At 48.6% G+C, this 11,818-nt stretch overlaps 2 protein-coding genes across 2 annotated transcripts; both read left to right on the top strand.

Annotated features, from left to right (window-relative positions):
* The first annotated feature begins 2,391 nt into the window (after positions 1–2,391).
* On the top strand, positions 2,392–3,588 carry LOC124653800 (dehydration-responsive element-binding protein 1H-like). Its single transcript, XM_047192866.1, has one exon. It carries the CDS (start codon positions 2,459–2,461, stop codon positions 3,209–3,211), a length of 753 nt encoding a protein of 250 aa, XP_047048822.1. The 5' UTR covers positions 2,392–2,458; the 3' UTR covers positions 3,212–3,588.
* Positions 3,589–7,224: 3,636 nt separating this feature from the next.
* Positions 7,225–8,149, top strand: LOC124654318 (dehydration-responsive element-binding protein 1B-like). Its single transcript, XM_047193332.1, has one exon. The coding sequence runs from the start codon at positions 7,225–7,227 to the stop codon at positions 7,888–7,890; it is 666 nt and encodes a 221-aa protein (XP_047049288.1). The 3' UTR covers positions 7,891–8,149.
* Positions 8,150–11,818: the final 3,669 nt, after the last annotated feature.

The following is an 11,818-nucleotide window of genomic DNA, read 5'->3' on the forward strand; positions in this document are numbered from 1 at the left end:
AAACCTTGACAACATAAAATCTTTCTAGATAACATAAGAATACCTTCCAACTTCTACACGCGGAAATGTACACAAACAAAGCGTCAGGCCGTGGTGACAAAGCAATGGCACCGTCGACGACATAGACTGAGGTACCCATGTCCCATCCTTGATCCGATGTTGCTATTTGGCATTGCTAGAGGGTGTGTGTGCTCTTTTGGTCATGGCCCAATATATGGTTTCACATCTATCTTTGAGTCGCTGACAAGTGGAACCCACATGTTAGCGATCACAGAGGATCCATGTCCCCCCAAAAATGACTCTGGATGAGTTTCTAGGTTTTACTGCAAAAACAGTAATGCTGAAAGAAAGACTTGTTAATCAAAACTGATCACAATCGTCAGGGACTCAGGGTACTACACCAACTCACCTCTATTTACTTCTGGCCGACGAGCACAAAACGCGCTATGAAAATAGATAAACTGTCTCTTCGGGCCTCCATGGGCCGAGCAAGTGGAGCCCAATCATAGCTGTTACTCCAGAAATAACGCTGCAAATCCCAAACTTGTCTACCCAGAAGAGTCACCCACCACGCGTCAACCCCAGAGCGCTCCAGCAACGGACGCTTTAGGGCATCTCCAACCGGGCGACCCATCCCGCGCTCGCGCGTCCGGATGGGTCCAAACGGACAAAAACCCGGCCCAACGCGGGTACGCACCGCAAAAGCGGACGGCCGCGGCGTCCGGAACGACGCAAACCCGGCCCAAATCTTGGCCGGGTTTGCGTGGCCGCGGATGGCACGCGGCGTCCTCGCGTGTCCGCACTGTCCGCGTGGCTGGCCCACTGTCCGGTGCCCCGGTCCTATTAAATGTGGACACGGGGAAGGGGACTGTCCCTATCCGGTCCCCGCTTTCCACTCCGGCCGCACGCGCGAGCTCGAAGCTTCCGCGCCGCCATGGCCCGAGCGCGAGTTCGAGCCGTCCGCCAACGACCACGAGGCCGGCGGCGGCCCGGCAAGTCGCGCCGCCGGCGTTCGCAATGGGGCCGCCGGCGCCTCCCGGACGCGAGCGGATCTACGTCACCGTTGCGGTGGCGCGGATGTTCGGGACGCCGGCGTCCCAATGCGCGTGAGGGGACGTGCACCTCCCCACGGGCGGCACTCGAGCCCGGATCGGGTTCCGGTGCCGCCCATCCCGAGCTCCGGCCGCGCCCGCTACGCCGAGATCCGGAGGCGCCGCGCTCGGCCGCCGGCGGACCTCCGCGAGGACCCGGCGTACGGCGACGCAAGTCCCAAGCCGGGACTTGTGGTTCGAGGTGGAGCACGATGCGCGCCGGCGCACGTGCTTCACATCCGCGACGGCGCGGCCTCGCGCGCGGCCGCGCACACCGCGGCGGGCGGGCCGCGCGCCCGGCGGGCTCTACATCAACGAGCCCGCGCCCCGGCCACGGCCACGGCCACGGCCACGGCCGCGGCCCCGGAGGAGGCCGACCCGGGCTGCGAGGCGGCGCTCGCGGCGTCCGCGAGCGAGCCCGGACCTCGACGAGCCGGCCAAATGGCCGCACCTCGCCGAGGCGCCGCGCACCTCCGCGGCCGGAGGAGGCTGCCGGGAAGGCCCGGGGAGGACGCCCGGGCGGAGGCGTGGGCCTTCCTCGAGCGGCGCGCCGTCGGGGAGAGGCTACGCGTCGGCGGCGGCTCCGGGAGGAGGAGCGCCGGGCCGCGCGCTCGGCGGAGGAGGAGCGCTCGGCGGAGGAGGAGCGACTCCGGCGAGAGTCCGCGCGCGGGCACGGCGCGCGCGCGGCCGGCGAGCCCGCCGAACCCGCACTCCGCACGGGAAAGGGCGCGGTGGGAGCCCCGGCCGGAGTCCCGGTGCCCTCCGGCGTGTCGGCCGGAACGACACGTCGCCGCCGGGGCGTCGTCGTCATCGACGCCGACGATGACGAGTACTACCGGGGGTAGTCTCGCCGGCGCCACCGTGCTCGCAAACCCTGTCTAGGGTTTCTTTTTTTTAGTTTAAAGCCCATATAGGGCTTTCTTTTGTGTAAAAATTGCCCAAAATAGGGCTAAGTTTAACTAACCGATAGTTTATATTTATTTGGTGCTGTTTTTATTTTTCATTTTCATTTATGTTTTTTTATTACATTTGCGGTGCGTCCGCGCGTTGGCGCAGCGTGCGACCCAAACGGACACGCGGACGCGGTGCGCTGTCCGGGTGTCCGTTCGGCCACGCAAACGGCCCAAAACGGACGCGTACGGGCCGTCCGTTTGGGTCGCCCGGTTGGAGATGCCCTTAGTCCCCGCAGCTTGCGTGGCCACCAGCTGTACCCTCGTCGCTGACGCGTCACGCAAAACTATAAGTAGGCACACTCCACGCAGGCCACTGAGTTACTCATCGAACACCTGAAGCTCAAGCTCAAGCTAAGCGAGCTAACGCACTCCATACTCGAGCTCGTACCTGCACCAAGCGATCTACGACCGGCAATGGACGCGGGCTACGACAACTGGATCAGCACCCCTTCCTCGTCGACGTCCTCACACGAGAACGCGACGGCGCCGTGGTCACCGCCGCCAAAGCGCCCCGCGGGGCGCACCAAGTTCAAGGAGACGCGGCACCCGGTGTACCGCGGCGTGCGGCGCCGGGGCAGCGCCGGCAGGTGGGTGTGCGAGGTGCGCGTCCCCGGCAGGCGCGGCGAGCGGCTCTGGCTCGGGACGCACGTCACCGCTGAGTCGGCGGCGCGCGCGCACGACGCTGCCATGCTGGCGATGCGCGGCAGCTCCCCCGCGTCGTCGTGCCTCAACTTCGCCGACTCCGCCTCGCTGCTCGCCGTGCCGTCCGAACTGTTCGAATTCGCCGATGTCCGGCGCGCGGCCCTCGCCGCCGTCGCAGATTTCCAGCGAAGAGAGGCAACCAATAGCACCCCAGCCGCTTCCGCTGGCGCCGTCGTGGAGGCCACCTCCAGCGCGTCAGCGCCGTCACCCGGGGACAATGCCGGCTCGTCGGCAAGGTCGTCCGAAGCTACGGCCGATGGAATGTTTGAGGTTCCGGCAGCACTGGGCAGCGACATGTTCGAGCTGGAAATGTCCGGCGAAATGGACCTGGGCACGTACTACGCTGACCTTGCGGAGGGCCTGCTCCTGGATCCGCCGTCGCCGGCAGCAGGAACCGAGGCGTGCTGGGAGAACGGTGATTACGGCGATCACGACGGAGCGGACGCTGCGCTCTGGAGTTACTAATTACGATCGACGAGAAACCATGGGACTGGAACGGATCGAAGCTGCTGCCGGCAGCATAATCAAACTGTTAAAACACTATCGAATGTTATGGCAACAGAATTTGACATGCGAGCAAGAGCACTCCAAAAAGACAATAAAAAAAAGGGACAAGAAAAATACGCACCTACTGACGTCAGTGTCGGGGCAACAAATGAAAAATATGACTATGTCGACGACGTCTAGTCGTCTATACTCGCAAGCAAAAAATGGGGGTTCCAGAAATAGGCGATATTCGTTCAGGTGCGGTGAATATATCAGGTAAACTTCCGGTAAGCTCGTGCGGACAGAGGTGGTCCAAGCACGTACACTAATTAATCCTGTCAACGAAGCAACTAGTAATCCAGAAGATGTGGCGGAGACCCGTCCAGGTCGCCTGGTTGAAGCTACGATCTCTTTCCGATTTCATGTCGAAATCCGGCCATGTCGCCTGGCGGTCGAGCTGTCACTCGCTTCACTCACTCTCAGAGTCTCAGTGCCTCAGTGCTCAGTGGTGTGCCCGGCCGGCCATGTTGGCGACTGTGATTGTTGTGACTTGGGTGGAAGCAGCTGCCGCACTCCCACGCGCGACGTCGCTCTCTTCTCTGGTCCTGCCTCGACGAATCCTATGGCCAACAACAGGGCTTGTATTTCTTTGTTTGTTCGTTTTAGCCACAAATACGCTAAGATGTGATCGATGGCTCCACTCAGCTAGCAGATATTTTCTTGGCAAGAAAAGATCTAGGGCTACTTATAGTGCAAAACTTGCTTTAGCCTTTTTCTACTTCTAGTAACTATAGTAGCCCTGCGGGCAATTATGTGTTCAAATATCGTTCCACGTGTGTAAGATTGTAACCGCCAAATACCTAGACCTGTATTTAGCCATTTTATTCTGTCGAAATATCAGTTGGGATATTACCAACTGTATGAATTTTTCCCGCCTATATCAGATTAATTACTAGCGGTGCTGTACTCTTGACCTGGAGAAAATGGAAAATAAGGCCACATGTACCACAAAAAGTGCTTAGCTAGGTGCTTATAAAAAATAAACTAAATTTTTTTAAGCACGAGTGCTTATTTATACGAGGAGATGCCTATTTAGACATCTGAGCACCAATGCTTAGCCAAAATCCAATTTTATTTTTTAAGCACACGTCTAAGCATCTTTCTATTGCCATCGTGGGACATGTTGGTTTTCGATTTCTATGGCAAAGGAGAATGGTATAGCGCGGATGAGATATGAAGTCTATTAATGGAGGAATGAGTCTTCGTGGCGAAGAGGATTTTGCTTGGTGTTTCTTGACTTGCACCAGTGACATCGGCGAGCAGTGGAGGCAACATAGGAGGAGTACAAAATCTTATCTTCCAAGATGAAAATCCAAAGTCTGGTCTTAATTGGTTGTGTCTGATAATGGTCTTGTTGAAGGCATTGTTTGAGAGGAAAGACTTGCTCCAGGGTGGAAATCCAAGGTGTAGCTTTAATTGGTTGTGCATGGCCGTAACTTTGTTGAAGCCATTGTTTTGCAAGCGTGGACTCTAGGTGTTGTCTTCGCAGTGGTTTGTGTTGCGGCAATAACGTTTTGATCACCATAGCAGGATCTTTTATTTTTCTTCTTTTTTTGGTAGCAGGGATGTGTGCATCCGTAGTGTCTTTAGAACTTTTTATTATTGCAGAATCTAATTGTAATTGGTATATTCGTGATATTAATATATTCCTTTTATTAAAAAAACTAAGCATCTTTTACTATAGATGCCCTAAGCCGTCCAATCTCCAACTTGACAGGTGCTAGTTACCTACATCACGTCCAAAACAAGATAGCTGATCAGGGAACAGAAATAGTAAAGGAGCAACACTCGTGAACATTGTTATACATCTGAACATGCGGTGAGAATAGGAACCAAAATATTTATTTATAAGTTTCAAAATACCATGAGATAAATCATGCACGCACATACCATGTTAATATTTACTCGCCTAATTTTTCAAGAAAAGATACGCTAGTATGTAGCCTAGCAACATAAAAAGGAGAAAATGGAACTTGAACATCAATTTTGCACGGTGCTTACACTGTTTATTTTTTCACTTTTGCCCAAATTACATTCTTTTGTAATTAAGTTTCAAATTGGCATGCACATACCTGCATATATACATCCTCTACATGAAATAAATTATTTTATTTAGTTTTTTATTTCACCGTGGGTTCAGGAGCATCCTGGTTCAAAAATTCGCTCTTGCATCCCTAGTATCCGTAATTTTTATTTTTATTTTATAAATCACACTTATGCAAATTTTCTAGAAAAATATACCCATGTGTGGGTGTACAAAAGTATTTCCGACCCATGTGTACATAAAAAAGAGAACATATAACTTGAACAGAAATTTTGCATAGACCATTCCATATATCTTGGTCATTTTGTCATTTTTCCCAAGTTAAATACTTTCTAAGTTAATTTATAACTTGGCATGCACATATATTCATACATCTTCTACATGCAAAATTTATTTCAATTTTTAAATTTCTATCTAGCATTTTTTTATTTTACTGTCCACCGCGCGTTTGAAAGCTCTCTTCCGGCGGGCATATGGAAATGTTGTGAGTAGATGCTCACTCCACACCACACTTATTTTTTACCTTTTCTTTTCATACCTTTCAAATTGTAGAGTATATGGATTGAAACTTTGCAAGTCACCAAAACATAACAATTAGAATGTGGAAAAAATAGTTCCGATTTTTTGTGTGTAGTTTTAAATTACTTAAAATTCAAATCAAAATTTAAATTTATATATATAATTTCATAAAAATCCAAACTATTTTCCCACATTCTTGGTGTTTTGCTTCATTTAAATAAATTACTACCTCCATTCCATGATATACGGCATATAAATTATTCCTCAGGTCAAACGAGGTAGAGTTTGATCAAGTTTGTAGAAAAATCCATTAAGAACTATGATACCGTATAAATATAATACAAAAATATGTGTCATGATGTATATAATTATTAGAGATGTAATACTGATACGTATACGAGATGGTGTAGTACACCACTCCTATACGTATCCAACTCTATATTGCCCTACGGGGGGCTATTCCTCGTCTATATTAACATGAAACCGGTGGACCGAAAGGTCACACCGTTCCACCCAACAATTATTCACGTCAACAATAATGACATTGATTTGGCATGATAGATATTGATAGTTGTTTCTAAAAAAATTGTCAACGTTTACATCGTTTGACTTTAAAAAAATTGTACTGCATCTATTCCAAAGCTTAAGGCTTATATTATTTTTAGAAAGTCAAACTATGTGAAGTTTGATCATTTTTTTTATCAAAAATCATTAACATGCAAATATACAATTAATATCTATGAAATAGATTTTCATAGGGTGTCTAAAAAATATCATATTTATTGATAGATTAATTCTTGTAAAAACTTAGTTAAACTTTACTTGGTTTGATTTTTCAAAAAAAAAAAACTTTAAGCTTCAGAACGGAGGTAGTAAGCTAGTAATACTAGTTACGGAACGGGGTAGTATAGTGTGGAAGATTAAAAAAACGAAACTGTTTGAGAGAAGAAAAAGGAGCTAACCCCGCGAATCTTGATATACCTTCGAACAGTGAAGATACGGGTGTGTACTCAGAAACATCACTCTCGCGCGAATATTGATATCTTCCAGCCACCACCCCGCGCTTTGAATTTGCGTTGCCTGCCAGCCACTGAGCGCGTGACCCCGCCACCGCCGCGCTTATCTTCTTCCCCGCTACACGATCCCCTCCTGCGGCACTCTCCACCCGAGCGCCGCCGCGAGCGACCACCCACCGCTTACCTATATATACACTCCCACCCCATGCCCCCATTAATCCCCTTCTCACCACGCTTCAGCCATACTCCACAGCTCTCTCTCTCTCTCTCTCTCTCTCTCTCTCTCTCTCTCTCTCTCTCTCTCTCTCTCTCTCTCTCTCTCTCTCTCTCTCTCTCTCTCTAGCTGTCGACCGATGGACGCCGCCTCCTCGTCGGACCAGGAGCAAGGCCCGCACAGGACGGTGTGGTCGGAGCCGCCGAAGCGCCCCGCGGGGCGGACAAAGTTCAAGGAAACGCGCCACCCGGTGTACCGCGGCGTGCGGCGCCGCGGCCGGGCGGGGCGTTGGGTGTGCGAGGTGCGCGTGCTAGGGACGAGGAGTTCCAGGCTCTGGCTCGGCACCTTCACCACCGCCGAGATGGCCGCGCGCGCCCACGACGCCGCCGCGCTCGCGCTCTCCGGCCGCGACGCCTGCCTCAACTTCGCCGACTCGGCATGGCGCATGCTCCCCGTCCTCGCGGCCGGGTCGTTCGGCTTCGGCAGCGCGCGGGAGATCAAGGACGCCGTCGCTCTCGCCGTCTTGGCTTTCCAGCGGCGGCAGCAGCAGCCGGCCGCGTCCCTCACGCCGTCATCGTTGCCGGCGCAGGCGGCCGACGACGAGAAGGAATTTCATGGCTCGCCGGCTCCGAGCACGCTGTCCATGTCGTCAAGCGACCTGCTGGACGAGCACTGGTTTGGTGGCACGGACGCCGGGTCGTACTACGATAACTTGACGCCGGGCGTGCTCGTGGAGCCGCCGACCTCCAGGACGTGGCAGGAGGACGGCGTCCAGACGCCGCTCTGGACCTACCTGTTCGAATAATTAAGCAGTGTAAATTTGGGGTTATGTTTGGATTGTTCCGTTCTTCCAAATATGGGAAGAAACGGAGCAGGCATCTTGGTTAATTTTTCACCCACCTGTTCAATCACTCATTCAGAAATTCTCCTGTTTCTATTATATTGGGAAGGGCTCATTCCACTTCACTTTTTACCCGATATAGAATGAGTACTGCTTCCATTATTGGACCTCAATGAACTCTGTACACACTCACTTGTAACCTAATAAATGGCCCTTTTTCAAACTCTAAACCACCTGTAGCCTCCTTCAAAAACTTCGAAACTTCTATGATCACTCTTGGTCCCGTCATGTGTTGCTTCTATGTACATGATACATCATTTAGTTCAGCTAGTTTTCGCTGAATTTAACCATCCAAAATGACGGGACCTAGCTGTTTTTTTTTTTACCTAGAAGGTCTAAGAATTTTTTCAGAGAGTCTAACATCGTTGGGTGACTTGGGTCCAACCTCTTGGATGGCGTGACGTAACTGCAATAGCAAAATAAAGGAGATGTGTTAACTGTTTTTTTGAACCATCCTGAGCTAAAAATAGCAAAGTCTAGTGACACAAACTACCCATCCAATATAGCGTGACTAAATGGGCCATAGAAATTTTAAAGTTTTAGATGGTGCCATGAGTGGTTTAGAGTCTAGAAAAGGGCAAGATCAAAGAACTCCACACACTCACATAGCTTATATTAAATAGTGAAATCAGGATGCTAAATAATTAAAAAAGGCAGCATAAGGATCTCACGATCTTACTCCTTCCGTTCACAATTACCTCGCGTTTTGGCGGGTTTAGTCAAAATCAAAATTTACAAAATTTGATCGAACATATAATAAAAATTTCATCAATCATAATATTGAATGCATATAATCTAAAAATATACTTTATGATGATTCTAATACAATAAATCTTATATTGTTGATGTTGATGGTGATATTTTTCCCTATATATTAGGTCAAATTTTACAAGATTTGACTTTGACTAAACCCAAAACGTGAGGTAATTGTGAAAGGAGGGAGACTTCGCTTAGTACTTCCCCTTTTCGAAAAAAATCAAGGCATCTATAATGTTGAAACTAAAGTCGTATCTATTTTTATTTAAGAATAGAACACTCTTGTGACCATCCAAGCAGTGTCAAGTCCTAAAAACAAAGTTATGGATGATCAAATGAGTTAAACCAATTATAAGAGAAATTTTGGAAGAAAAACAACCAAGCCTGAAATAACACATGCATAACTAGTATAGGGGTTTATGGGCACGGCCCAGTGACTCCCCTTCCTACACCAGTGCATCCAAAAAAATGCCTGTTCTCTCTATGAGGGTTACAGGTTGAAGCTAATCCAGATGACATTGAAAATGGTCTCATGGCGGAACAGTATGGCCTTTCCAACCGTCCATAACCGCGGACACGGCTATTCGAATAAGTTCACACTCTGCAGAGGTCGCACACTTTTGCCACAACATTTGCAATAATCCGTCAGGGTTAACTGGCCCTGATTGCTTGGCCTCCCAGTGAAGACAAACCATCAGCCTGGGAACTGCACAGGGCTTGGGCCGGACATTCACCTCATTTCACGTCATTTCATATCAGTTCCCATTTCAATGGAGGCAGCCTCGGCATAACCCCTATTGCGCTTGTTTAGAGGGAACCCATACTAAAGCACATAAATTTCCAGTTAAACCCTTACCCATAATCAGGTATTGTGGGGGTACTTGTAAAATTGGAATGGTATCGCATCCGAATCCAACCATCAGTTTTTGTAAACATTCACCATATCATTCACCAGTCATATTCACCTTCAAAACTTTCAATAGAATGACTCATCATTCTAAGGTTTTCAAAGTCATTTGCTTCACAAGTTCCCATCTAGAGTAGTCAATTTTAGTTTAGCACTAGCAACTAATCATGAGGGGTGCTATCTAGCTTGTATTGCTCTAGGCTAAAATTGATATTCTTGCACTACTCTATATCTAGACCAAGTGAATCTTGAATCAAAAATAAACTTTGATAATCCAAAGTAAAAGCTTTGCAAGAGTAAAACTTGGGATTTGATATAAAATAAAAGTGTAATGATGCCTTGCTCTAATAGAGCTTTGCATTAGGGTAGCTTGGTAATAGCTTGCAATAATATAGCTTGCCTTGGTTGGGGTAGTGATCAAAGTTCTCTTCTTCTTCCTCGAAGTAGACCTCCTCCTCCTGATAGTCCTCGGTACTAGCGTCTATAAACGGATACGAGGATAACAATCACCAATCAATACTTAAGGGGACTACTTAGCCTTAATGGCTCACTCAAGATGATCCATCATCATCACAATCATTACTTAATGATGCGCGTAGATGTACACGTCCGTTGGGAACCCCAAGAGGAAGGTATGATGCGCACAGCAGTAAGTTTCCCTCAGTATGAAACCAAGGTTATCGAACCAGTAGGAGCCAAGAAGCACGTGAAGGTTGTTGGTGGAGGAGTGTAGTGCGGCGCAACACCAGTGAAACCGGCGCCAACGTGGAACCTGCACAACACAATCAAAGTACTTTGTCCCAACGTAACAGTGAGGTTGTCAATCTCACCGGCTTGCTGAAAACAAATGATTAAACGTATCGTGTGGAAGATGGTGTTTGTTTGCAAAGAACAGTAAAAGAAGTAGAATGTATTCAGATGTAAAAGAATGGACCGGGGTCCACAGTTCACTAGTGGTGTCTCTCCAATAAGATAACTAACATGCTGGGGTGAACAAATTACGGGTGAGCAATTGACAAATAAAGATTCAATACATATCAATGATGATTACTATGTGATTTAATCAGGGCATTACGACAAAGTACATAGACCGCTATCCAGCATGCATCTATGCCTAAATAATCCACCTTCAGGTTATCATCCGAACCCCTTCCAGTATTAAGTTGCGAACAACAGATAATTGCATTAAGTATGGTGCGTAATGTAATCATAACAAATATCCTTAGACAAAGCATCAATGTTTTATCCCTAGTAGCAACATCACATCCACAACCTTAGAACCTACTGTCACGATCCCAGATTCAATGGAGGCATGAACCCACTATCGAGCATAATTACTCCCTCTTGGAGTTACAAGTATCAACTTGGCCAGAGCCTCTACTAGCAACGGAGAGCATGCAAGAACATAAACAACACATATATGATAGATTGATAATCAACTTAACATAATATTCTCTATTCATCGGATCTCACCAAACACAACATGTAGCATTACAAATAGATGATCTTGATCATGTTAGGCAGCTCACAAGATCGAATACAATGAAAGCACAAGCGGAGAAGACAACCATCTAGCTACTGCTATGGACCCATAGTCCAAGGATGAACTACTCACGCATCAATCCGGAGGCGGGCATGATGATGTAGAGCCCCTCCGGTGATGATTCCCCTCTCCGGTAGGGTGCCGGAGGCGATCTCCTGAATCCCTCGAGATGGGATTCGCGGCGGCGGCCTCTCAGTAATGTTTTCCGTATCGTGGCTCTCGGTACAGGGGGTTTCGCGACAGAGGCTTTAAGTAGGCGGAAGGGTAGGTCAGGGGGCGATGCGAGGAGCCGACACAACAGGCCGGCGCGGCCCATGCCCAGGCCGCGCCGCCCTGGTGTCTGGCCGCCTCGTGGCCCCACTTCGTTTCCTCTTCGGACTTCTGGAAGCTTCGTGCAAAAATAGGACCTTGGGCGTTGATTTCGTCCAATTCCGAGAATATTTCCTTACTAGGATTTCTGAAACCAAAAATAGCAGAAAAACAGACAAGCGGCACTTCGGCATCTTGTTAATAGGTTAGTGCTTGGAAAATGTAAAATAACGTCTGTAAAGTATGTGTAAAACACTCAAGTATTGTAATAAAAGTAGCATGGAACATAAGAAATTATAGATACGTTTGAGACGTAT

Source organism: Lolium rigidum, chromosome 5, assembly GCF_022539505.1.
Source record: "Lolium rigidum isolate FL_2022 chromosome 5, APGP_CSIRO_Lrig_0.1, whole genome shotgun sequence".
In the NCBI taxonomy this organism is placed as follows: domain Eukaryota; kingdom Viridiplantae; phylum Streptophyta; class Magnoliopsida; order Poales; family Poaceae; genus Lolium; species Lolium rigidum.

What these genes read in the sequence shown, in the direction of transcription:
- LOC124653800 (XM_047192866.1), top strand. Translation starts at nt 2,459, where the DNA reads ATGGACGCGGGCTACGACAACTGGATCAGCACCCCTTCCTCGTCGACG.
- LOC124654318 (XM_047193332.1), top strand. Translation starts at nt 7,225, where the DNA reads ATGGACGCCGCCTCCTCGTCGGACCAGGAGCAAGGCCCGCACAGGACG.